We start from the raw sequence: 27,689 nt of genomic DNA, 5'->3' as shown, positions 1-27,689 counted from the left end.
CCAAGTCCCTTTTGCCATGTAAGGTAACATATTCACAGGTTCTGGGGATTCAGGTGGGGACATCTTTCCTGAAATTCGTATTCTGCCTACTGCTGTATCCTAGGACTTCCCTGGTGGCTCAGGTGGTAAAGAATCCGCCTGCAATGCAGGAGACCTGGGTTCAGTCTATGGGTCAGGAAGATCCCCTAGAGGAGGGCATGCAACCCACTCCAGTATTCTTGCCCAGAGATTACCCATGGGGTCACAAAGAGTCAGACATGACTGAGCTGTATCCTAACTGATCAATCCTTGCAATGACTTCATAAGCAAGTTTCCCGGGTCTGATGTTTTCTATGCTGTTTTCAGAGAAACCTTTCTAGAACATTTGATATGTCTCCCATGCTTAAAATCCTTCTGACTTTCTACTTACCAAAGGTCAAATTAATGTTCTTCAACTCCTACAGGAAGAAAACACTTAGATTTTGTCTTTTTCTATTGTTCCACTTCTTCACCAACCCTTCTTAATGCTTGAAAAATGTTAACCATGTCCTTCCTTAGAAGAAGGAAGCTCCCATTCGTTCTTCTAAATTGAGCTCAGACATTACCTCCTTCAGAAAAATCTTCCTGACTCTCCCCTCCCCACAGGACAGTGTCTTAAACATCTCTGAACCTTCTGAATATTCCTATTGTGGTCATTAAACCCAATGTGTTTACTTTCCTGTGTCCCATACTCTGCCACTTACTAAATGTGAAATGTTGGTAGATTATTTTATTTCATTGTGCCTCCCTTTCCCTTTGTAAAACTAAGGTAGCTATGTTGTTCAGTACTCAGTCGTGTCCAACTCTTTGCGACCCCAAGGACTGCAGCACACCAGCCTTCCCTGTCCTTCACTATTTCACCAAATTTGCTCAAACTCATGTTCAATTAATTGATAATGCCATCCAATCATCTCATCCTTTGTCACACCCTACTGCTGCCCTCAATCTTTTCCAGCATCACAGTCTTTTCCAATGAGTCAGCTCTTCACATCAGGTGGCCAAAGGATTGGAGCTTCAGCTTCAGCATCAGTCCTCCCAATGAATATCCAGGGTTGATTTCTTTAGGATTGACTGGTTTTATCTCCTTGCTGTCCAAAGGACTCTCAAAAGTCTTCTCCAGCACCACAGCTTGAAAGCATCAATTCTTCAGCATTCAGCCTTCTTAATGACCTAACTCTCAGATCCATACATGACTACTGGAAAAACCACAACTTTGACTATATGGACCTTTGTTGTCAAAGTGATGTCTCTGAGTGATGTCTCTCCTTTTTAATATGCTGTCTAGGTTTGTCATAGCTTTTCTTCCAAAGAGCAAATGTCTTGTAATTTCATGGCTGCAGTCACCATTTGCAGTGGTTTTGAAGCTTAAGAAAATAAAACCTGTCACTGTTTCCATTTTTTTACCCATCTGTTTGCCATGAAGTGATGAGACCGGAAGCCATGATTTCAGTTTTTTGAAACTAAGGTAGCTATAGGATCTATAAGTTGTTATGAGGATTATAACAGTGACCAACACATACGAAATTTTGCTAGTATTACTAATATTTCCAGCCCTCTGCACAGAACCATCATATAGTAGGTGCTTAATGGAGGATACCCCGTGCCCAAGGTAAGAGAAACCCAAGTAAGACGGTAGGTGTTGCAAGAGAGCATCAGAGGGCAGACACACTGAAACCATACTCACAGAAAACTAGTCAATCTACTCACACTAGGACCACAGCCTTGTCTAACTCAAGGAAACTAAGCCATGCCTGTGGGGCAACCCAAGATGGGCGGGTCATGGTGGAGAGATCTGACAGAATGTAGTCCACTGGAGAAGGGAATGGCAAACCACTTCAGTATTCTTGCCTTGAGAACCCCATGAACAGTATGAAAAGGCAAAATGATAGGATACTGAAAGAGGAACTCCCCAGGTCAGTAGGTAGGTGCCCAATATGCTACTGGAGATCAGTGGAGAAATAACTCCAGAAAGAATGAAGGGATGGAACCAAAGCAAAAACAATACCCAGCTGTGGGTATGACTGGTGATAGAAGCAAGGTCCAATGCTGTAAAGAGCAATATTGCATAGGAACCTGGAATGTCAGGTCCACGAATCAAGGCAAATTGGAAATGGTCAAACAAGAGATGGCAAGAGTGAATGTCGACATTCTAGGCATCAGCAAACTAAAATGGACCGGAATGGGTGAATTTAACTCAGATGACCATTATATCTACTACTGTGGGCAGGAATCCCCTAGAAGAAATGGAGTAGCCATCATGGTCAACAAAAGAGTCCAAAATGCAGTACTTGGATGCAATCTCAAAAACCACAGAATGATCTCTGTTCGTTTCCAAGGCAAACCATTCAATATCACAGTAATCCAAGTCTATGCCCCAACCAGTAACACTGAAGAAGCTGAAGTTGAACGGTTCTATGAAAACCTACAAGACCTTTTAGAACTAACACCCAAAAAAGATGTCCTTTTCATTATAGGGGACTGGAATGCAAAAGTAGGAAGTCAAGAAACACCTGGAGTAACAGGCAAATTTGGCCTTGGAATACGGAATGAAGCAGGGCAAAGACTAATAGAGTTTTGCCAAGAAAATGCACTGATCATAACAAACACCCTCTTCCAACAACACAAGAGAAGACTCTACACATGGACATCACCAGATGGTCAACACCGAAATCAGATTGATTATATTCTTTGCCGCCAAAGATGGAGAAGCTCTATCGGATAAGATCAGATCAGATCAGTCGCTCAGTCGTGTCTGATCTCTGCGACCCCATGAATTGCAGCACGCCAGGCCTCCCTGTCCAACACCAACTCCTGGAGTTCACTCAGACTCACGTCCATCGAGTCAGTGATGCCATCCAGCCATCTCATCCTCTGTCATCCCCTTCTCCTCCTGCCCCCAATCCCTCCCAGCATCAGTCTTTTCCAATGAGTCAACTCTTCGCATGAGGTGGCCAAAGTACTGGAGTTTCAGCTTTAGCATCATTCCTTCCAAAGAAATCCCTATACAGCCAGCAAAAACAAGACCAAAAACTGTGGCTCAGATCATGAACTCCTTATTGCCAAATTCAGACTTAAATTGAAGAAAGTAGGGAAAACCACTAGACCATACAGGTATGACCTAAAAAAATCCCTTATGATTATACAGTGGAAGTGAGAAATAGATTTAAGGGCCTAGATCTGATAGATAGAGTGCCTGATGAAATATGGAATGAGGTTTGTGACATTGTACAGGAGACAGGGATCAAGACCATCCCCATGGAAAAGAAATGCAAAAAAGCAAAATGGCTGTCTGGGGAGGCCTTACAAATAGCTGTGAAAATAAGAGAAGCGAAAAGCAAAGGAACAAAGGAAAGATATAAGCATCTGAATGCAGAGTTCCAAAGAATAGCAAGAAGAGATAAGAAAGCCTTCTTCAGTGGTCAATGCAAAGAAATAGAGGAAAACAACAGAATGGGAAAGACTAGAGATCTCTTCAAGAAAATAAGAGATACCAAAGGAACATTTCATGCAAAGATGGGCTCGATAAAGGACAGAAATGGTATGGACCTAACAGAAGCAGAAGATATTAAGAAGAGATGGCAAGAATACACAGAAGAACTGTACAAAAAAGATCTTCACGACCCAGATAATCACGATGGTGTGATCACTCACCTAGAGCCAGACATCCTGGAATGCGAAGTCAAGTGGGCCTTAGAAAGCATCACTACGAACAAAGCTAGTGGAGGTGATGGAATTCCAGGTGAGCTATTTCAAATCCTGAAAGATGATGCTGTGAAAGTGCTGCACTCAATATGCCAGCAAATTTGGAAAACTGAGCAGTGGCCACAGGACTGGAAAAGGTCAGTTTTCATTCCAATCTCAAAGAAAGGCAATGCCAAAGAATGCTCAAACTACTGCACAATTGCACTCATCTCACATGCTAGTAAAGTAATGCTCAAAATTCTCCAAGCCAGGCTTCAGCAATATGTGAACCATGAACTTCCAGATATTCAAGCTGGTTTTAGAAAAGGCAGAGGAACCAGAGATCAAATTGCCAACATCCGCTGGATCATAGAAAAAGCAAGAGAGTTCCAGAAAAACATCTATTTCTGCTTTATTGACTATGCCAAAGCCTTTGACTGTGTGGATCACAATAAACTGTGGAAAATTTCTGAAAGAGATGGGAATACCAGACCACCTGACCTGCCTCTTGAGAAATTTGTATGTAGGTCAGGAAGCAACAGTTAGAACTGGACATGGAACAACAGACTGGTTCCAAATAGGAAAATGAGTACGTCAAGGCTGTATATTGTCACCCTGTTTATTTAACTTCTATGCAGAGTACATCATGAGAAACACTGGACTGGAAGAAACACAAGCTGGAATCAAGATTGCCGGGAGAAATACCAATCACTTCAGATATGCAGATGACACCACCCTTATGGCAGAAAGTGAAGAGGAACTCAAAAGCCTCTTGATGAAAGTGAAAGTGGAGAGTGAAACAGTTGGCTTAAAGCTCAACATTCAGAAAACGAAGATCATGGCATCCGGTCCCATCACTTCATGGGAAATAGATAGGGAACCAGTGGAAACAGTGTCAGACTTTATATTTGGGGGCTCCAAAATCACTGCAGATGGTGACTGCAGCCATGAAATTAAAAGACGCTTACTCCTTGGAAGGAAAGTTATGACTAACCTAGATAGCATATTAAAAAGCAGAGACATTACTTTGCCAACAAAGGTTTGTCTAGTCAAGGCTATGGTTTTTCCTGTGGTCATGTATGGGTGTGAGAGTTGGACTGTGAAGAAGGCTGAGCGCCAAAGAATTGATGCTTTTGAACTGTGGTGTTGGAGAAGACTCTTGAGAGTCCCTTGGACTGCAAGGAGATCCAACCAGTCCATTCTGAAGGAGATCAGCCCTGGGATTTCTTTGGAAGGAATGATGCTAAAGCTGAAATTCCAGTACTTTGGCCACCTTATGCAAAGAGTTGACTCATTGGAAAAGACTCTGATGCTGGGAGGGATTGGGGGCAGGAGGAGAAGGGGACGAAAGAGGATGAGATGGCTGAATGATCACTGACTCGATGGACGTGAGTCTGGGTGAACTCCAGGAGTTGGTGTTGGACAGGGAGGCCTGGCGTGCTGCTATTCATGGGGTCGCAAAGAGTCGGACACGACTGAGTGACTGAACTGAACTGAATGCAGGACGGATTCATCACACTCCCAAGAAGGTCCGGCAACATTTGCCCTTGAGAATAACTACCTCGGGTTTAGGGCCCAGATTATGCCCCATTCGGGTCAATAGCCACTCTTAGACTCTGTGGGTACAGGCAGTCATTGAAGTCCGCAGAGGTGGCTTAGACCAGACTGACTTGCTGGGATCCAATGACCCTTTAACTCTTAGAAAGAAACCTTGCATCCCTCGCAAATGGAAACTTAGGAATCACTTATGCATCAGCTATCCCCGGGTAGACTTGAGGCCAGTAAAGGCTGAAAATAAAAAGAAAAAACGGGCAGGAGGGATTTAGGGGCTTATACGGAAAATGATGTCGACGACGAAGGTAACGGCAACGGATAATAGATAATACACGTGTACTTGTTAGGTGCCTGGCATGAGCTCACTTAAGAGACTCAATAAACTTGAGGCTGGTATCTCACTTTCATAGCTGAAGAAACCGAGGGAGCCGAAAGGTAACTTCTTCCCTGCGTATCTCCCAAGCCGGTCCTGGCTCCTTGAGCCCAAAGGTCTTGCTTCGCAGCTCAAGTCCAGCTCCTGAGCCGCTGACCAGCCCTCCTCCGCATTTCCCCGAGCCCTGGCCACTCCTTACCTCAAGTGCCAGGCCCTGCCTCTGAAGCCCGGGTTCTCCTGCCCGCCCTGTACTGAACTCCTCCGCGCACGCTCCGCCCCCGACCTCCGGCTCCTCCTCCTCGGTCGGCTCCGCCCCAGTCTCCTAAATCCTCCTCCCGCCCCGCCCCTGGCTCTTTAGCTCTTCCTCCTGTCCCCGCCCCTTGCTTCTTTTGCCCCGCCCCTTGCTCCTTTTCTCCCTCCCCTGGCTCCGTTTCTCCCGCCGTCTCTGGCCCGCGCTCTGCTGGTGAGTCCGCGGCAGCCCGCGATCGTTCAAGCGTCTTGGCAGGTCCGCGCCGTAACCTCGCCCAGCTCGCTTCTTAGCGTCCCCGCGCCATCGGGTCCCTCTTCAGAGTAAGTGCCTCCCGGGCGCGCCGGTCCCGCAGACACCCTCACAGGATTCCCTGGCCACTGGGCTGCGGGGTGCTCCTGCGGGCACGCTTTCAGCTCACAGAGAGTTTCTGAAGTAAATGTGAGTGGGTGTGAGTGCGTGCGTCTGAGCTTGTGTGTGTGTGTGTGTGCAGGCGCGCACAGCTCCGGAAACTCCCCGGAGTTTTTACCCAGTTCCTGTGTCGCCGAGATAATCTGAGACCTCGGCTGGGAGCCCTTACCGACTCGAGCTGATGACCCCTTAACTTCCACCCTTCTGCCCTGAGCCGCTTACTGTTCCTTCTGCAGATGGGGGCCCCGCTACGTGTCACGCCCTCCTGGTCACAGCTCCTGCTGTCGAAAGGACCGCCCCGGTTATCAGAATGTCCCAGATTGCAGACCGAGATGCTGGCCTGAGATTGTAATCCAACCCTGCATTGTAAAATGGGCAGGGACTAGAGTTTTGCCTTGAGACCGTTCGGTGGAGACTTGCTTTGAGGAAGAAAATGTGTGTGTGTGTGTGCGCGCGCGAGCTTGTGTCTTTGCGCGCTCAGCACCTGATGCAAGAACACTTGGGCGCCTTCAGAATCTGGGCGGCTGGTAGGCAAGTTCAAGACCAAGTTGACCAACAGGATTTAGGGGCCAAAAATCTTCATTGATTCAGTAACACGGCATTGCTAAAGCCAACTGACTTCCTAAAACAGCACTGGGTAGGAGGAGCAGTACCCTGAGAGAAGCAAGGGAGGAAGAAGATAGTTGGGTGCTCAATGTTGAAACAACGGAAATCCTTGAGCTACTTAAGACTGATAATTCGACCCTTCTATACATATAATTGGAGAAGGAAATGGCAACCCACTCCAGTGTTCTTGCCTGGAGAATCCCAGGGACAGCGGAGCCTGGTGGGCTGCCGTCTGTGGGGTCGCACAGAGTCGGACACGACTGAAGCGACTTAGAAGTATACATATAATTACATATATAATTTTTATGGGGGAGGTCAATACTATTTCAATATAGGGCGTATTTCTGCCCTAAAAAACATTTAATTGATAGCAGGACAGTACTCTAATCCACCTGTAAAATGATTCCCTGGTTGCTGAGGTCCCTTCCAATTATAACTGTCTCTGAATTCCTCTCTATCTCGGTTTATTCTTGCCATGTTCTTGCTGTGAAAGTAGAGATGCCTATAATGTTTTCCCGCTTTCTTGATAAGACTTCATTTACGAGATGCTGGCAGGAAAATGGCATATAGAGTAGAAAGTATTCATTGAGGCGTAAGGAAAACAAAACTATATAGCTAAAGGAAATAACCAGAACAGAGCAGACTTGAAGTTGCCATTGTGCCCTTGCAAATGAAACTTAGAGCTGATAAATCACTTTAAGTGCTGCTTATCACAGCAGATATTTTTATCCTGGTTTGAATCCTGTGTTTCACAAAAGTATTTCCACAGTATTTTAACTAAGGAAACATTATGCTTTGAAATGTAAACATATGATTCCATCTGTCTTTAAGGAAAGAAATAATTATCACACTTAATTAAACACCTGGAAAGATTTACTGCCACCTTCTAATTAGATCTGTCGTGGGGAGTTAAGTCAGCAAGTTATGGTGACACAACTGGCTTTTTTGTAGATTTTTTTTGCGAGTACCAGTTCGCCCCATATGTACTACTTGGCTCTGCCACTTCTTGGCTCGGCTTTTGAGTTTATACCTGTAATTTGAATAAATAAAGTTTAGGAAAATGGAGTACCATCTACCTCCCTGTAAAGTATGGATACCTTAGACATTGAATGTTTGGTATTAAGGTCTTTGCATTAACAGAAATAAGCCTTCTATGCCATTATATCTATCTGGATTAGCTGCTAATTTAAGAATGATCAATAAAATATTGAATATAAGAAGGTTCCCCCCCAAATGTAGTAATTCTACATAGATGATCCCTTACATTTTTTTCTTTAAGGGAGACTTTAACCTTAGTGCCTTTTGTTCTGTTTAAATCTAGTGAGAAAAGGGGTGGCGTGAGCTAGAAAATATACGTATCTTTGTTGTCTCTCAGTTTTCTGTTTCTACTGTGTTACTGGATATCGTCTTCCTCTGTGTAGTGAGTGTTGTGGACAGGCTATTCTGGGAGCCCTACAGAATGGCAGAAACTGAGGATGTGCACTCACACTGCAGGGCCAGGAAAGGAGCATTTTATGAGACCTGTTCTCTGCAGTTCTTTATTCTGTTGAAATTGGAGGAAAGGGTGTGTGGAGAGAAATGATTGCATCTAAACAGTACCCATTAGGAAATGCTGTGTGGGGGGAGGAGCAGTTTCTGGGTGGTTTATGACTTAGGGAACTCCGAATAGCAAATCCTTGAAGCTGAGACTGCCTTAGTGCCAGGCACTCGAGAGACCTCGTAGTTGGTTAATTAAATTAATCCTTGTCTGCTTGGATCATCCCCTTGGAATGAACACATTTCCTTCTCGGAGATTTCGTTTGTCCTCAATCAGAATTTAGCTTTGCTTCCACATCTTGCAGAAGAGTCCATTCTCCACTCCCTCTATTTTTGCATGGTACAAATTGAGGGGGTTGAGCATGGGGTGACCTCTTGGAGGCAGAGGAAGGTGGGTGATAACAGATAAAGGCCACCTGTTTTCTCATGGAGGTGGAAGGAGTATTAGCGCAGCCCCAGTACCATGGACACTGACACAGGGGCCAACCTGGATAAATAGGGAAAGCTTCCCTCAGTCTGGCATTCACAGAATTGGCTCCACTGCAGAGTGTAAGAGAAGGCACTGTGTGGTGCCAGATAAACTTCTATCACCTCAACTTGCCTCATGCTGCCCACATCCTGCCTTTAATACCAAATGCACACAGTAAGAACTCAGCAAACACCAAAAAGGAGCTTTTAACACCTCAACCTTCATGTCTCCCTGTGAGAAACAGTTTACTTCCTGCTCCCCGCCCCCTCTAGTTTTGGTAACTTTGGCCTAGGGGTCTGAGCCAATTGCAGTTTCTAGACTTCTGTCCATCAGTGGGTCTTCCCAATAGCTAAAAATGGATGAGTCATTAAGGGTAAAAAGAAGAAGAATCAGTGAACCTTGCTGCCAAATGTAAATGAGGTTAAGTAGTACTAGTGAATGTCAATTTGAATTCTGCATTTTGGCCTAACGAGGAGGAAATGAGCTGCCAGTAGTGGGTAGATGATTCTAGAATGAGAGGCGAGAGGTACCTTAGGGACCATCTGGCCCATGAGTCTTAGATTGCCACGTTGGCCCTTATACAAGTTGAGAGGTACATCCCCTCCATCCAGCTTGCCAGGGCTCCATTCATTCAGGCAGCAGGTATTATTGAGCTCCTACTGTGTGAATGGCACTGTGCAACCCTCTCATGTTCCCACCAGGGCCTGGAATCCAAGATGACTGGTGACATGCACAAAAATATTTGAACAGGTCCCTGAAGGGAAATTGATAGTGCAAAGATGGGTTCACAATTCTTCTGAGTTTCACAAAGGAAAGTAAAGGCACTTCCTTAGCACAGTAGAGGAACCATTTTCAAAATATTTTTTATTTCTCAATAAGAAGAAGCTGAAATAAACATCTTTCTTCTGATGTTTGTTTCAAATGACCAGAGGCATAATTGCAGTAAACCTGAGTCCATAGGTTTTGTTTTCTTGGTCTTGCATGTGAAGCATGGAAATTACCTGAGAAACTTGTTTTAAAGTGTCACATGCTCCACAATGATCAAACAACATCCACTCATCCTTTTAGAGAGCAGTTGCTTTTTCTCTGGAAACAAGTGTTTATGGTTCAGAACCAAGGTAGCAAAGATTCAGTGTGTGTGTGTGTGTGTGTGTGTGTGTGTGTACTCAGTCATGTCCAACTCTTTGCAATCCAGTGGACTGTAGCACTCCAAGCTCCTCTGTCCATGGGATTTCCCAGGCAAGGATACTGGAGTGGGTTGCTATTTCCTTCTCCAGGGATTGACTCAGGGATCGAACCCTTGTCTACCTGCATCTCCTGCATTGCAGATGGATTCTTTACTTCTGAGAAACCAGAGCTAGCTGCAAAGCTGGATGGACATCACTAAGTTTGTTTTCCCAGGATTGTATTTTTTTTTTTTTTTTGGCTGCCCGCAAGTCTTGTGGGTTCTTAGTTCCCTGATCAGGGATCAAACCCGAGCCCTCAGCAGTCAAAGTGCAGAGTCCTAACCACTGCACCACAAGGGAATTTCCTTATTGTGCTTTTTTACATAGAACAAAATGGGTGATTGATCTCTTGCTGGTCAAACATGAAGATATTTCACTCAAGGTGACTGAGGGGTAGGCATGCAGCCATCTTCCTCACCAAAAAGAAATAAAAAAATGAGTGAGAGATCACTGGAATGGGCCTTCCGTGGAGCAACCCAAGCTAACTTATAAACACACTGGGGTTTGTTTCTTTAATAACAGAGAATGGAATTAAATCCAAATTTCCACTTGTTATCATTTCCTTAAACGTTGGGAATTAAGATGACTTCTAGTTTAGTCAAAAAGTGGTTGGTTCACAGGACACTGATGGAATCAGCTATTCATATCTCAGCTACTACTGGCTGTGTAACTTGGGATAAGCTACTTAAGCTTTGAGCCCATTGCTTTATCTAAAAAGTGGGGATATATATTTCAATTACAGAATTGTGTCACTTAAGCAGGATATTCCTCTCTTTATAGCCAGTGTGCCAAAGCAAGTGGTCAACTTTGTTGGACTGGCCAAATTACTCTCATTTCAAGATGATGGTGTTTGTACATAGTGGAGCAGAGAGGAAGAGTGGGGACTTGTACCACATGTGCTTTTAACGTGAACTTTCCTTTTTTGCCTCTGATGATGCCAGAGAAGCCCAGAGAAGAACAGACATGAAGCACAGCTTCACTGATTCTTGGGCTTTCCAGGTGGCACAGTGGTAAATAATCCACCTGCTAATGCAGGAGATATAAGAGACTTAGGTTTGATCCCTGAGTGGGGAAGATCCTCTGGAGTAGGAAATGGCAACCCACCCCAGTATTCTTACCTGGAAAATCCCATGGACTAAGGAGCCTGGCAGGCTACAGTCCATAGAGTCACAAAGAGTCAGACACAACTGAGCATGCGCGCACACACGCAGTGATTCCCAGCTGCAGGACCATGTGATTATATAGGCAAATCTTGCTGCTGCTGCTGCTGAAGAGAAATGAACCAAAGCAGGGCACCTGGGTTTTATGTGTCTGGGCAGAAGAAGAGCCATGGTATCCAGTAACCCTTCCTGTACATGAGGGGCATTTTTAAAAGATTTGTTACCATTCATTTGTGAGCAATGGGTTGCCCTTTCACCTGTGGGGGCTCTTATTTGAAACAGGTAATGGATGAAACCAGATTTTCCAAGCCAGACAGGAAGTGATGTCTCTGCTGCCCTTGGTGTCTCAAAGTTGCTTCGGCTGTCCTCAGGGAAAGTTGTGAGAGTGCTCAGCTGTAGAAGGCAGGGACGCTACCTCCAGGCCTGTCCCCTGGAGCTAACTCTTCCGGGAACACAGCGCTCCGCAGGGCACACAGGACACTGTGAATATTTGAAAGGAGCCACCTGGCCAATACTCTGGTTAAGCCTGATTCTTACTCCTTCAAGCCAAATTCACCTAGTTCAAACCTTCTCCACTCCTGACTATTATTTTATTTCAGTAAATGAGTTCCCTGGGACTTCCCTGGGGTTTAGTGGTTAAGACTCTGTGCTTCCAATGAAGGGGGCACAGGTTTCATCCCTAGTCAGGGAACTGGATCCCATGTGTTATGTGATACAACCAAAAAAAAAAAAAAAAAAAGTGTTCCTTAAAACATGACTTATAAATGGCATCATCAACTCAATGGACATGAGTCTGAACAAACCGTGGGAAACAGGGAAGGACAGGGAAGCCTGGCGTGCTGCAGTCCATGGGGTCGCAAAGAGCTAGACACGTCCGAGTGGCTGAACAACAGCAAATAACGTGACTGTCAACCAAAGTGAAAGAGACAGAGGTTGTGTGTTTGCTTGTGGAGCCCTCACTGTCCTCATCTTTTCCCATCTCTGGCTTCCTGAGTTGTATGTAGGCTCTCTCACACACACACAGATGGGAACAAGGGAATTTTATAGAAATGCAACAAGGGAATTCTATAGAAATGCTACCGTCCTCTGAGAAAAGGTGGCGGTACAGTGTTGGCCAGAGGTTGCAAAGTTCAGAGCAAGCTTTGATAACTCAGAGCTTTAAGAAATAAATCTAATACCTGATTCCATCCCTCTGTGATCAGGAAAGAACTCCATTTCCCCTCCCCCTTCTCCTGTCTTTAAAAAGATGAAGTAGTTTTCTGGGAAATGGCTGGTGTTTGATTCAATACTATCCCCGCCCTGGAAGGGTAGAGCAGTCTAGACTCAGTGATGGAATTCTGTCTGCCTTAGTGCAGAGATAGGCCCCGGGTGACTCACCGAATATTCCTGGGACAGGTGGTGAACTCAGACCTCTCCTGGCATTCAGCAATGGCCTCTGTGTAGCTGTTTTGCTCCTTTGCTTTTTATGGCTTGGAACACATGAAGGTTCTTGAAAAAGCAGCTGCTCTTCTTGTTAAGGTGAGAGACTCTGTGTTGATAAGGAACTTCCTGGGTCCCTGCCTGTGTGCCCTGAGTGGACTGATCTGAGGATGCGACTATCTAAGCAGCCACAGAGGTGATCTCTCAAATGAAACTTTGAATTTGTCCAACATGTTGCTCTATTTTAGGGCTCATCTGGGGCCATAGCTCCCAACATGACTGCAAATTAGAATCATCTGGGAAGCCTGATCCAAAAGGTGCAGATTCCTGGGCCCTACCTACTGTGTTATCACAAAATGGGGCCTGGGAATCTGCATTCCTAACAAACCTCACAGCCCTCCCACCCCATCCCCAGGGACTGATGCCCAGCCAGTTGAAAACCCCTAGCCTGGGAGAACAGTTTTAATGTCTTGGTCTCTAAAGATAATTCATTCAGCAAGTATCTGTAGGTGTTCTGTGTTTTCTGGCAGTGGAAAGTGCTAATCACTTGAAAGTAATAGAGTAGCTTTAAAGTTTAAAGATGATTGACAGGAACATGCCCCAAATGAACACCCATGTACCCATCCTAAGAAATAATGAAGTTTATACAAGTAGATCCTCATTGGGTTGAAAAATGTTGACCAACAGTCGGGTCAGGAACAAAAAATAACAACCAAAACCACTTGTGGTGTCCCGAAGATAGATTCAGGAATTGAAAGCCATGAAGCAGGGACACCAGGGAGTCTGCTCAGTGTGCATTTGTTCACAGTCTCGATTTCGAATCACTGGCAGTGCTGACCTCATCCTTTAGTGTGCCGCTGACTTGATAGCTTGTGTCTCTGATCACTGACGTGGGTGAGTGGGACCTGTTGGGAGGAGCCCCAGCCTCAAGACTCTTGAGTTGACAAGTGGCCTGTTTTCTCTTCCCTGAGTCTACTCCTCTGTCCAGAGGTCCTGGCACCTCCAGGAATCTATCCTGTTCTGAAGGGGTGCCCTTCTTATGTTGTAATTGGTGAGCAGTAGAAAATGGAGAACAATTTTCTTTGTAATGGTCTTGCTTGCTCTGACTTCCTCCTCCCTCTCCCCTCCTCCACTTCCTCTTCCTTTTCTTCTTCCTCCTCCTCCTTTTGCTTTATTTTGCATTTTGAGTTGTGTCAGTACTTGAGACTTTCTTCCCTATTTCTAAATTCTGGTCAGTTTTTAATTTATCATTCTAACAGCGGCCTTGAAAACTGAATACTAATGGTCTGCTACTGATGATTGTTATTTAATTGCTCAGTTGTGACCTCTGTGGACTGTAGCCAGCCAGGCTTCTCTGCCTGTGGGCTTTTCCAGGCAAGAACACTGGAGTGGCTTACCATTTCCTTCTCCAGGGGATCTTCCCAACCTAGGGATTGAACCCACATCTCCTGCACTGGTAGGCAGATTCGTTACCACTGAGCCACCAGGGAAGCCCACTACTAATGATACGTAATACAAATTTTCATAGAACCACAATTATTTCCTCTAGGTTTAAATATCTGACTAGGGACCCACAAGTATGGATAATTTGAGTCTTGCCTGAGGCTTCCTCTGTAGCCAGCCATCTTCTGGGTTTGCTGGCCCCAAGTCTAGCACACCAGGGGCTTTCCCGCCTCACAATTTGGAAAAAGGGGCAGATGGAGGAGGTTGGGCAGTGACTTGCAGAGACAGACCACAGGGCAGAGAGTGAATCACCACGGTCTTCCTGGTGCATACCTGGGCTCTGAGTTCCTTATAAAACATCCACCTGAAAGTTTACCCTTCGATCAGTCTTTCGTAAGTTCTGTTCCCTCTTGTGGTTGCCCTAGTGTTTGTATATTCATGATAGTAAATAGTACACCAGATCCCTGTAACAGTTTGCTGGGGCTATCATAATAATATACTGCAGACTGGGTGGCTTAATAGGAATTTATTCCTCACAGTTCTAGAGGCTGGAAAACCAAGATCAAGCTGTTGACAGGTATGGTTTCCCCTGAGGCTTCTCTCCTGGGTTTGAAGGTGATCACCTTCTTGTTTCTTTACATGGTCTTTCCTCAGTCTGCATGCGTCTGTGGTCTCTTTCTCTTTATAAGAACAGCATTCATATTGGATTAGAGTCCTACCCTTTTGACCTCATTTAACCTTTATTACTTTTTAAAAGGCCCTCTCTCACCCTGGGGTTAGGGCTTCACCATATGAATTTGGGGGGGAGGGGGCAGAAGTCTCATCTATAACAATCTCTTTTGTAAAGGTGATTACAGAGAGTTCCCTGGCAGTCTAGAGATTAGGGCAGGGCACTTTCACAGCAGTAGCCTGGGTTCAACCCTTGACTGAGGAACTGAAGTCCTGAAAATTGTACAGAATGGCCCCCAAAAAAGGGAGGGGGTATTACAAATAATATCCTTTGTATTATTATCTGGTTTATGTCTACATGTAAGTCAAACAGCATGGTAAAAAAAAAAGGGGGGAGGGAGGTATTCCAAATACTAGCCTTTTTGTTATTATCACATGGTTTATGTCTACAGATATAATCCTCAAAAATCATGGTTATTAGTTTTCACTTTGAACAATGATCTTTTGAAGAAATTAAAACATGGAGAAAAGGTTTTTATGTATATCTACTAATTTGAGGCTCTTCATTCTTTAGTGTAGATCCATTTTCTTCACGTATTTTTCAATCCTTCAGCCTTGAGGAACTTCCTTTAATATTACTGCAGTCCAGAGCTGCTGGCAACCAGTTCTCTCAGGCGTCTTTGTAAACGTGCCCCTTGTGTCTGTGTGTCCAAATCTCTTCTTCTTATAAGTACAGCAGTCAGATTGCATTAGGGCCACCCGACAAGCCTCAGTGCACTTGGGTTAAACTTTTTAAAGACCGTATCTCCAAATATAGACCCATTTTGAGGTAGTGGGGGTGAGAAATTCAATATATGAAAGTGCAAATCTCTCTAGTTTTAGTGGAACCATGATTTTTTTCCTCTGACCAGGGACCCACAAGTATGAATGGTTTGAGTCTTGCTTCAGCCTTCCTCTCTAGCCAGCCATCCCCCAGGTTTGCTGCCCTTGAGTCCAGCACATCGGGGGTTTTCCAGCCTCACAATTTGGGAAAGGGTGCAGATGGAGGAGGTTGAGACAGAGACAGACCACAGGGGGCATAATTTATCCCATACCAGTTAGGATGGGCTGGGGGTGGGCGCACGATTCAGCCCATGATTAGAATGCTTTAGGCTGCAGGTAAGTGAGTGCCTAGCTAACAGTGGTTTGAGCAGTAAAGACATTCAATTATCTTATGTGACAGGTACCAACCCAGAGTTGACTCAGTGCCTCAAGCAGTATCATCAGGAACCAGGTTCCATCCATCCTTCTCTTCTCCCATTCTTAGTATGCTATGTTTTTTTAAATTGCAGACCTGTGACCTCCTAGACAGAAAATAGCTTCTTCTGTGATGGGTATCACAAGTGTCTCCAAACTCATTCAAAGGCAGGAGGAGCTGGTGGATATGGGGGGAGGGATGGGCACAGAGAGGGCAGCGATAAATCTGTTCTCTTGTAGTGTCTGTCTTTTTTCTTTTTACTTAGTCATTTCTTTTTATTTGGGGGCCAGGCTGGGCCATGCTGCATAGCATGTGGGATCTTCCCTATGTGTGTGGGTTTTTTGCGTGTATGTGCTCAACTGTGTCCAACTCTTTGCAGCCCTATGGACTGTAGCCTTCCAGGCTCATCCGTCTACGGGATTTTTCAGGCAAGAATACTGGAGTGGATTGTCATGTCTTCCTCCAGGGGATCTTCCTGACCTGGGGATCAAACCCATGTCTTCTGTGTCTCCTGCATTGCAGGTGGATTCTTTACCACTTATGCCATCCTGACCAGGGATCAAACCCAAAGTTCCTGCATTGAAAGTGTGGAGTCTTAACCACTGGACCACCAGGGAAGTCCCCATCTCTTTTCATCAGAGGATAAATCTTTCCTGAAGCCTCCTCAGGCCTCGCTGGCCAGAACTGAGTCACAGCTGCCAGAGAAACTGAAAGTAAGTAGTGGATAGTAAGGGGAAAATTTCTACTGTGGGAGGTTGGCAGTACTAATGGGAACAAGGGAGAGAGGCATGATTATTGGGCAGACAGATAATATCTGCACCAGCCCTAGGCTCCCAAGCTCTAGAAGCTCTCTAGCTAAGCCATCACTATTACTGATAATAATAATCCACGGTTTTATTAGAATTAAAATTATCCACCCAGGATGAGTAGTTGGGGGAAAAAAACAAAAAACAAAGCAGAGATGTGGAAGGTATTAATCACACATATATACTTAGGTACTGCTAGTAATGACTTTTTAATGTTGTGAGTTTATAAAAATAGCACCACTTACTTTGGAGAGAGTAGGCTGCATTGAAACCCAGCAGATGTTCATCAAATAGAGAGTTCTGTATGTTTATAGAAGTGTTTACAACCCCAATCCAACAATGGTACTTTTTGAGTACTTACAATGGGGTGGGCACTGTGCTAAATGCTTTATACACATTGTTAAATTCATCTTCCTAACAGATCTATGAGAAAGGTATTGTTGTTAATCTGCGCTGAGGCTCTGGGAGGTTAAATGACCTGCCACAGATGCGTGGCTGAGCAGGGAGTCACACCCTCAGCTTCATCCCATCCTTATGTTCTGAACGGCTGCAGGATATTACCCCTCAATAAAACTGCTCCAGGCTCCTCCAGCCAGAGTCTGCGTCAGAGTTTATGTCCCATTTTATTCTTCACATTTTAAGATTGAGATAGAATTGACATTGTGGTGTTCTCAGTAGTAGAAAGATGAGCCTTGGGAGTGTGCTCGACTGATACTGACTCACCTAGTGACCTTCAACAAGCCACCTCAGTCTCCTCAGCGAGGTGCAGGTGAAGACCAAGTCTGTGGGGCCGTGTCCAGGCATTTAGGGTCTGTCATTCACAGACCCTTGCCATTGCAGATGATACTAAAGTCCTATGTTTATTTCAGATATAATTCACCAATGTATATCAGAGTAAGGATGTGGAAGTTCAAGATCAATGGTGCTGCACTTCCCAAGTAGAAAATAACATCTATCTCCATTTTTGTATTGGGAAGAAGTTGGACAATTTTCATAACCCAGAGGAATGTGTGTTTCATTATTGGCTTGTACAGAAGAGTGCCAGTCTGAAATGGGAAATTTGTGCTTAGGTTATAGAATCATAGTGTGAGGCAAATTCAGTAAAAGCTGGGAAAACTTTTAAAATTAATTTTTTGGTTAATTTTTGGCTGTGCTGAATCTTTTGTTGCTTTCAAAGGCTTTCTCTAGTTGCAGCGCCTGTAGGCTACTCTTTGTTGCTGTACACAGGCTTCTCACTGCCGTGACTTCTCTTGTTGAGGAGCCCGGGCTCCGAGGCATGCAGAATCTTCCCAGGCTAGAGATTGAACTTGTGTCCTCTGCACTGGGAGGTGGATTCTTATCCACTGTCCTAGGAAAACTTCTTGATGGTCATTTTCTGCACCTTGCAGAGCACTTGACAACTGGGAGTTGGTCTTAGCAGATGCAGGGCTAAGTATGCTTCTTGTTTGGTGACTCTGATCCAGGGATACAATGCAACTGCTGCTCCAGGTCCTGTCTGCAGAGTTCAGTCAGACCTGGGGAGCCTGTGTCTTTTCTCTTAGTCCTGAACTCACTTGCCAAAGCTGTAATAATATCTTGTGTGTGGCAGTTCACTCAAACTTCAGGATGTTTATTGTTTGGGGAAATTTTTTTTCTCATTTTTTTTAATAGACTATTGCTAATAATATGCATATAGAGCTGAGTAGGGGAGTAAGGGCTGTAAGGTTCTTGTCTAATTCTGGGAACTCAAAGCTGCCCTATGTTGGTATGCTGAATGCTACAAGTTTGAGTCAAGTGATTAATCTTATTTCTGTGAGAAATCAACACCCAACAGTTATTTGCAATTCCAGTTAGGCATCCAAGAGGTCGTTTTGAATTGAGAGCACCTTTGAGATATTTTGGAGTACACTGTTTGCCATACGCTTTAAAACATGATTTGAAGTGTTACAAGGCAAATTTTCATTTAACAGTATAGATGAAATCAGGGACTTCCCTGGTGGCCCAGTGGTTAAGACTGTGAGCTTCCACTACAGGGGCCACAGGTTGGATCCCTTATCTGAGAATTAAACTTCCCACATGCTATGTGGCAGGACTTAAAAAAAAAAAAAAAGAAATCATTTAATGTCACCATGAGCAGTTCATTGAGACAGAAGGCCTTCATAAGACACTGGCTCCAAGCTGATTGGCTGCTTCTCTGTTACCTTGCTCAGTTTTCTACCAGTTGGCTCTTACTGTGCTGACAAGTCTAGATTTTCTTTTTTTTTTAATTTAAAAAGAAAATGTTACTTTATTGCTTTTTCTTTAAATGAAGTATAGTTGATTTATAATATTAATACAACATCAGATCAGATCAGTCGCTCAGTCGTGTCTGATTCTTTGCGACTCCATGAATCGCAGCACGCCAGGCCTCCCTGTCCATCACCAACTCCCGGAGTTCACTCAGACTCATGTCCATCGAGTCAGTGATGCCATCCAGCCATAGTGATCCAATATTTTTGTAGATTATATTTCATTTAAAGTTATTATAAAATAGTAGTTATATTCCCTGTGCTATATTTATTTTGTATATAGTAATTTTTACTTCTTAATACCCTTCCCTTCATCTTTCCCTCTTCCCTCTCCTCACTGGTAACTGCAGTTGCTAATTTGTTCTATGTATCTGTGAGTTTGTTTCTGCTTTGTTATACTCATTCATTTGTGTTATTAGATTCCACGTATAAGCAATAAATGCAATATTTATTTTTCTTTGTCTGACTTGTCTTACTAAGAATAATACTCAGTTCCTTCCATGTTGTTAAAATGGTAAAAAAAATTTTTTTATGACTGAGTAATATTCTGTGTGTATATAAATGCACACCAGTTCTTCATCCACTGGTCTGTCAGTGAGCACTGAGGTTGCTTCCATGTCCATGGGATTCTCCAGGCAAGAATACTGGAATGGGCTGCCATTTCCTCCTCCAGGGGATCTTTCTGCTCCAGGGATCGAACCCATGTCTCTTAGGTCTACTGTGCTGGCAGACCATTGTTTATCACTGGTTCCGCCTGGGAAGCCCTGCATCACATGGTAGTTCCATTTTTAGTTTTTTGAGGAATCCCCATACTGTTTTCCATAGTGGCTGCAGCAACTGGCATTCCCATAACAGGGCGTAAGGCTTTCCTTTTCCTCCACATTCTTGCCAGGATTTGGTATTTGTGGTCTCTTTGGTGATGACCATTCTGACAGGCGTGCGGTGATAGCTCACTACGGTTTTGATTTGTATTTCTCTGATGAGTAGCGACATGGAGCATCTTTTCATGTGCCTGTGGGCCATCTGTATGTCTTCTCTGGACAAATGCCTATTCAGATCGTCTGCCCATTTTTTGATTGGGTTTTTGTTTTTTTGATATTGAGTTATATGAGCAGTTTGCGTATTTTGGATATTAACCTGTTATATAGGTCACATCATTTGCAAATATTTTCTCTCATTCAGCAGGCTGTCTTTTAGTTTTGAAGATGGTTTCTAGACCCCACTTGTTTATTAGTTTAATTAGACCCCATTTGTTTATTTTTTTGATTTTGTTTCCTTTGCCTTAGGAAATAGATCCAAAAAAATATTGCTACAATTTATGTCAAAGACTACTTATGTTTCTTTCTAGGAGTTTTATGGTTTCCACTCTTAGGTTTATATCTTTAATCCATTTTGAGTTTTTTTTAATATGATATGGAGGAAATGTTAGATTTTCTTAATACTTTTAAAACTTTTTTATTGTAAAATAAAGCACAAATAACAAAAAAAAGAAAACTCACGTAACAAATTAACACCTTAGTGAATTATTATAAGATACTCATACAACTGTCACTCAGATCAAGAAATAGAACTTTGCCAACTTCCCCAAAAGTGCCTTTAAATACCCTCCCTAATCACCTTTGCCTTCATCCCTCCAAAAGTAAATGCTATCCTAACCTTTACAGTAATCACTTCCTTGCATCTCTTTATAGTTTTATCACCCAAGTGAGAAGCCTGATACACTGCAGTTTAGTCTTGCCTATTTTTTTAAAAATGTGTGTCTTTTAAGTCTCTTATATATTTTTGTTTGTGCTGGTCTTTTCTCTAGCTGCAGTGAGCAGGGGCTGCTCTCTAGTTGCGGTGCATGGGCTTCTCGTTGCTGTGGATTCTCTTGTTCCAGAGCACAGGTTCTAGGGTGTGTGGCCTTCAGGAGTTCCGGCTCTCAGGCTCTAGAGCACAAGCTCAGTAGTTGTGGAGCACGGGATTAGTTTCTCCGAGGCATGTGGGGTCTTCCTAGACCAGGGGTCAAACTTAAGTCCGCTGCATTGGCAGGCGGGCTCTTAACCACTGTACCACAGAGAAGTCTCTTTTAATCTATAGATTTCTTTAACATCCTCCCTCACTTAAAATAATTTTTTTTGTTGTTGTTTAAGGATCTGGACTATTGGATGTGTAGAGATTTTTTGTTTTTGTTTAGCATTTATTTTTCTTTATTTGACTGCACCAGGTCTTAGTTTTGTGGCACATGGGATCTTCAATCTTTGTTGCGGCATGCAGGATCTTTAGTTGAGGCATATGAACTCTTAGCTGTGGCATGTGGGATCTACTTCCCTGACCAGGTATTGAGCCCAAGCCCCACCCCCTTCCCCCCACATTGGAAGTGTGGAGTCTTAGCCACTGGACCAAAAGGGATATCCTTCCCACAGTCTTATTAACAAGTGCCCTCCTGGCACACTTCAGGCTATGCCTTTGCCCTCTATTTCCTTTGTCTGGATCCAGAGGATTGATCAGACTCAGGTTTGATTCTCTTGCCCAGATTAGAGGTGCCGTTGGATTCTTTCACTGGAAGGCACACGACATCTGATTTTTCCACTCTTCTTTTGATCCTTAATGTCTTGACCTATTAATTCTCTGGAGATTGCAAAATAGTGATATTCTCATTCTACCATTTTGCTTTACTTTATTAGCGGGAATAATTTTATAAAGATTGATATCCCTTCAATCTGTTATTTGATTACACAGTGTGCAGCTTACATAGGGGGAAAAAACAGGATAAATGCTCAATTTTTTCCTTTGACTTATTCAGTTCCTGAGAATTAATTGGTTTCCTGTCATTCTCAGGAGGTGACCAATTAGGGTGTTTTTTAAAATTACCATGATCATGGGATTAAAAATACTTAATAAGGCTCAAATTGTCCCATCTTTGACTAGTGGGAACTTCTTCAACTTGGCTCCTGAGTCCTTCTGACATGATCTTCAGTTCAGTTTAGTTCAGTCGCTCAGTCGTGTCTGACTCTTTGCGACCCCATGGATTGCAGCACGCCAGGCCTTCCTGTCCATCACCAACGCCTGGAGTTCACTCAAACTCATGTCCATCGAGTCGGTGATGCCATTCAGCCATCTCATCCTCTGTCGTCCCCTTTTTCTCCTGCCCCCAATCCCTCCCAGCATCAGAGTCTTTTCCAATGAGTCAACTCTTCACATGAGGTGACCAAAGTACTGGTCATGAAGCTTTAGCATCATTCTTTCCAAAGAACACCCAGGGCTGATCTCCTTTAGAATGGACTGGTTGGATCTCCTTGCAGTCCAAGGGACTCTCAAGAGTCTTCTCCAACACCACAGTTCAAAAGCATCAATTCTTTGGCGCTCAGCCTTCTTCACAGTCCAACTCTCGCATCCATACATGACCACTGGAAAAAGCATAGCCTTGACTAGATGGACCTTTGTTGGCAAAGTAATGTCTCTGCTTTTCAATATGCTATCTAGTTTGCCTTCCATAATATCTAGTCTTAAGGTGATCCAGGATTGTCTTGTACATTTTTTGCCTAGACTTGGGTTCAACTGTTTCTTCAAGAGACTCTGGTTTCTTTTAATGAGAATGATATTTTAGAACCATAACCACTCACTGGAATGGTCATTGTTTGTAGGCTGTTTCATTGGTCAGAGCTGAGAAAATACATATGCATTTACATACAAACATATATACACATATAAAGATGAAATACTTTGTGAGTTCATATTGATATTTCCAGCTCAAAATCAAGACTGTGGGGTTTTGTTTAATCTTTTCTATGTTGCAGTTGTATTTGCTTTCTTTCATACTTACAGTCTTTGCTTTTTAGTCCCAAGGGAGATAGAATATCTTTTAATTACCCATTTATTATCCTATATTACATATACATCAGTCTCCAAATAATCAGCTGTGATTAATGAAAACAGTAAAAGTAATATATTTGGCATGTCCCTACTCATTCTTCCCCAATTTTGTAAATGGTTGTTCTGTGTCTACACTGTCAGATAATATAGCCATTATATACTAAAATAGAGCCCTTTCAGTGCTCATTCAGTCATATCTCTACAGGTAACTATATATGTCATGCTTATCATCAATCCTCATATCACTATCTCTACAAATTTTGATTGAAGTGGTTTCTCTAGTGGATTCCTTAGGTAAGGCTCATGGGAATAGTATTCTGTAATTTCTTTTTTCCTCCTAATTTCTTGATAAAATCGTGACCTTTATATTAAAAGTCATTTTTGCTGGGTATAATCTACTTGGCTCACATTTTCTTTCCTTGAGAATCTTAAATATGTTACTCCACTGTCTTCGGACAAAGTATCATTGTCAAAAGTCTGATGATGATGATAATTTAATTTAAGTAGCCTCTATAGGTTGCTTTTGAGAGCATCTACTACACATCTTTCCCCTTTAATCTGCTATCTGTCTAGCCTTCCAGCACAGTGGTTAGTGAGCTAGTATGTTACCAAGTCCAAGTTTATGACTTGGAAAACCCTGGTGCCAAACAATCTCTCCCTCTCATTAACCTCAAATGATGAGCCACTTGCTCCCAGTAACTATGGCTTTTTATTTTTGTAACCTCAACTGTACCTTGTAATGGATAAAGAGCACTAAATATATCCTTTTTCAAGAAATAAATGAATTGGAAAGGTGTGTTTTTTCCCCTTTCCTTTAGCCTGTTCAGAACTGCCCTGCCCCTTGGGCTCTTTTCCTCCAATCAGGTGCACCCTTGCCTCAGACTCAGCCGTGCTCACCATGGAGGCCCTTCTCTGAGCAGGTCTGTGAGCGCTGCACCTGTGGGCGGGACCTTGTCCCTGACCTCCCTGCATCAAGTTGTTACACCATGTTCTCATGATACTGCTTTCTCAAGATGAGCACTAGGAACCCCTGGCTCACAGAGTGTTGGCTCCACACCGGAGGCCACCATGGTCCCCACGCCTGCGTACGTGCCCTCCCCACGGTCAGTACTTTGTTTCTCACTGTGAGTGTTATGGCCCGGGCCCCTGCATCTCTGAGGGTGCCTGACCTTTCCTTTCCTGGCTGGCCTTTTTCCTCTTCCCTTTTTGATCACCAGAACCAATGGCAGGACATTATAATGGGAGCCTTTGCCCAGACATGATCCCTGATTTTCTTACACACAAACACACTCTTTAGTTTTTGAATTGGAAATGCCAATTGGTCAGCATTGATACCACCTTGGCCAAAGCCCCTGCTGCTTGCTTCTTTATTCCCTGGGTCAGCCACACATTCTGTTTATCAGTTGAGTTTATGGCCTTTGACCTCTGTTACCTCGTAATTCTCTGAGCACTGTCATATGGGTATGACCTTGCCCGATTTTAGACTTGACCTGTACTATGGTCCAGACATGTCCCTGCCCTGGCTCTCCTTGTCAGGTTCTGGCCTGTAGTTGTGCTTTTTTTTTTCCTTTCTTTTTTCTGGAGAACCTCCAGGGTCTCCTGCACTGCAGGCAGATTCTTTACCAACTGAGCTATGAGGGAAGTCCTGGAGTATCTCAGATCCATGTAATTTAAAAAAGGAAAAAAAAAAAAAAAAAGAGCATTGTGGTACATGGCTTTTAAAAACCTGCACCTGCATTTTTTTTTTTTTTCTTGTGATGAGAGCTTTGAAGATTTATATGCTTGGCAACTTCCAAATATATACTACAATGTGCTCAATTGCTCAGTTGTGTCCAACTCTTTTCGACCCTTTGGACTATAGCCCACCAGGCTTCTCTGTCCATGGGATTCTTCAGGCAAGAATGCTAGAGTAGGTTGCCATTTCCTCCTCCAGGGCATCTTTCCAACCCAGGGATCAAAACTGAGTTTATTTACAGGGCAAAAATGGAGAAACAGACATAGAGAATAGATTTATGGACATGAGGAGATGGGAGGGGAGGGTGAGATATATGGAAAGAGCAACATGGAAACCTACATTACCATATGTAAAATAGCCAATGGGAATTTGCTATATGGCTCAGGAAACTCAAACAGGGGCACTGTATCAACCTAGAGGGATGGGAGGGGGAGGGAGTTGGGAGGGAGTTTCGAAAGGGAGGGGATATATGTATAGCTATGGCTGATCCATGTTGAGGTTTGACAGAAAACAGCAAAATTCTTTAAAATAATTATCCTTCAATAAAAAAATAATTAATTAAAAAAAATCAAGTCCTTCATTGTAGGCAGATTCTTTACTGCTGAGCCATTGAGGAAGACCACATACTACAATATTATTGACTATAGTCACCATGTTGTACATTATATCCCCGTGACTTGTTTATTTTATAACTGGACATTTGTACCTCTTGACCCCCTACCCCCTTTATCCATTTTGTCCACCCCCCACAACCCTCCTCCCACCTGGCGACTCCATTCCATTTTCTATATCTGTGAGTTTAGTTTTATTCTGTTTGTTCATTTGTTTTGTTTCTTACATTCCACATATAAATGAAATCATATAGTATTTGTCTTTCTTTGACCTGTTTCACTGAGCATAATGCCCTCAGGATCCATCATGTTGTCACAAAGAGCAAGATTTCATTCTCTTATGACTGAGTAATATTCCATTATAAGGCTTCTCTGGTGGTTCAGTGGTCAAGAATCCACCTGCCAATGTAGGAGACACTGGTTTGATCCCTGAGTCAGGAGGATCCCCTGGAGAAGGAAATGGCAACCCACTCCAGTATTCTTGCCTGCGAAATCCCATGGACAGAGGAGCCTGGTGGGCTACAGTCCATGAGATCACAAAGGAGTAGGATACTACTTAGCAACTAAACAACAACAACTATTCCATTATATCTATCTATCTATCTGTATATATATATATATCTTCTTTATCCATTTGCTGTCAGTGGATGTGGTTGTTTCCATATATTGGTTATTGTAAATGATGTTGCAGTGAATACAGTGGTGCATATATCTTTCTGAATTAGTGTTTTCACTTTCTTCAAATAAATAGCCAGAGAGGAATGGCTGGGTCATATGGTGGTTCTGTATTTATTTGAGGAACTGCCATGCCGTTTTCCACAGTGGCTGCACCAACCCAGATCTAGTGTTTCAAGTCTCAGTTGAGACAGACCTTGGAATGAGTCTATTGCTCCAAGGAATCTCCATAGGTAAATATGAACTTGTATAAAAACGTAGCTATTTTTTTTCCTCTTTTGTTAATTTAGCAGAAATCCTGCTGAAGGCTTTTTCTTCTTTTTCTATGCCCAGCTACGTGTGTTTTTGTCTTTGGCCTCTGGTTGGCTCCTGGTAAACCAGCTCTGGTGGTAGACCCTCAGTATTCATCAAGCATTTACTATGTGCCAGGCATTGCACTAGGCTCAATAAATGTTGAGCCTCTACCAAATCCTCAGTTCTATTGTTATTTCCATCTTAAAGATGAGGAAACTGAGACCATGAGAGTTTAAATCCTTACCCAAGGCCAAAACCAAAGCTGATATTCACATCCTTTGGTTCTTAACCATATTGCTGTACTTCCTCATGAAGAAATATAGGCTCAGCAAGGACCTTCTATATAGCACAGGGAACTATATTCAAATATCTTATAATAGCATATAATGGAAAAGAATCTGAAAAAAGCATATATATACATGTATGCTGCTGCTGCTGCTAAGTCACTTCAGTCGTGTCTGACTCTGTGTGACCCCATAGATGGCAGCCCACCAGGCTCCCCGGCCCCTGGGATTCTCCAGGCAAGAACACTGGAGTGGGTTGCCATTTCCTTCTCCAATGCATGAAAGGGAAAAGTGAAAGTGAAGTCACGACTGAGTCAATTTGCTGTAACCTGAAACAGTGTTAATCGCCTATAGGTCAATTAAAAAAAAAAAAATGAAAGAAACACAGGCTTTACCGAGGAAGCTTGTAGGTCTTGCCCAAGATCAGTAACCTTGCTGGGCTCCAGGGGTTGGAAGGTGGAGCTGATGGCTCTATGATGTTTAGTTCTGGAACAGACTTCTGTCAGAGCTATTCAACACCCTTGATTTAGGCTGTGCAGCATGAGTGGGAAGGGAGTGGGGAGTTAACAGAAATATGGCTCCAGAGTCTCACAGCATGGGGTAGTCCCAGGTTTGAAAATCCATTATGAGACCTGCAGACAACCTGAGCACTGCTTGTCTTGCTGATAACAGGTCAGTGGTGTTAGCAGCACCTGCTTGTTAACACAAGGGGTTGGAGAAGGAAGGTGACACTTCAGTGTGTCAGTATTGACAGTTGGTAGACATTCTAGTAGTGAATTTGGTGGAGAAAGGGTTTTTAATTATCTAAAATAAGATTTGTCTGTGCTATCTCTACAGATGTTCTCATTTTTTTTAAAAGCATGATTGCATCTGTCCAGGGAAATATTATAGACACATTTTGCTTATGTGATATTTTTGAAATGATTTAGCAGAGGATGCAGATATTTTGGGGCTTCTCAGGTGGTGCTAGTGGTAAAGAACCTGCCTACCAGTGCAGGTAGATGTAAGAGACATGGGTTCGATCCCTGGGTTGGGAAGACTGCCCTGGAGGAGGGCACAGCAACTCACTCCAATGTTTTTGCCTGGAGAATCCCATGGACAGAGGAGCCTGAC

General features: G+C 43.4%; 1 protein-coding gene across 3 annotated transcripts in view; it reads left to right on the top strand.

The window, feature by feature from the left end:
• Nucleotides 1-6,023: 6,023 nt before the first annotated feature.
• The window catches only part of TNFAIP8 (TNF alpha induced protein 8), a 145,226-nt gene continuing 123,560 nt past the window's right edge, over nt 6,024-27,689 (top strand). Inside the window, exons 1-2 of one of the 3 annotated variants that reach the window (XM_059888221.1) lie at nt 6,024-6,089; nt 16,572-16,762. Coding sequence is in view for 2 of the 3 variants with exons in the window: in XM_024994314.2 (XP_024850082.1) it covers nt 16,762 (1 nt within the window). In the remaining variant the exon portion in view is untranslated. Of the gene's footprint in view, nt 6,197-16,571; nt 16,763-27,689 lie in introns of all 3 variants that reach the window. The other 2 variants (XM_024994314.2, XM_024994315.2) reach the window with 2 other exon arrangements.

The sequence above is a fragment of the Bos taurus genome, chromosome 7 (genome assembly GCF_002263795.3).
Source record: "Bos taurus isolate L1 Dominette 01449 registration number 42190680 breed Hereford chromosome 7, ARS-UCD2.0, whole genome shotgun sequence".
Lineage (NCBI taxonomy): Eukaryota > Metazoa > Chordata > Mammalia > Artiodactyla > Bovidae > Bos > Bos taurus.
The sequence above is the reverse complement of the archived record's forward strand: the minus strand, read 5'-3'. Positions and strand labels throughout refer to the sequence as shown.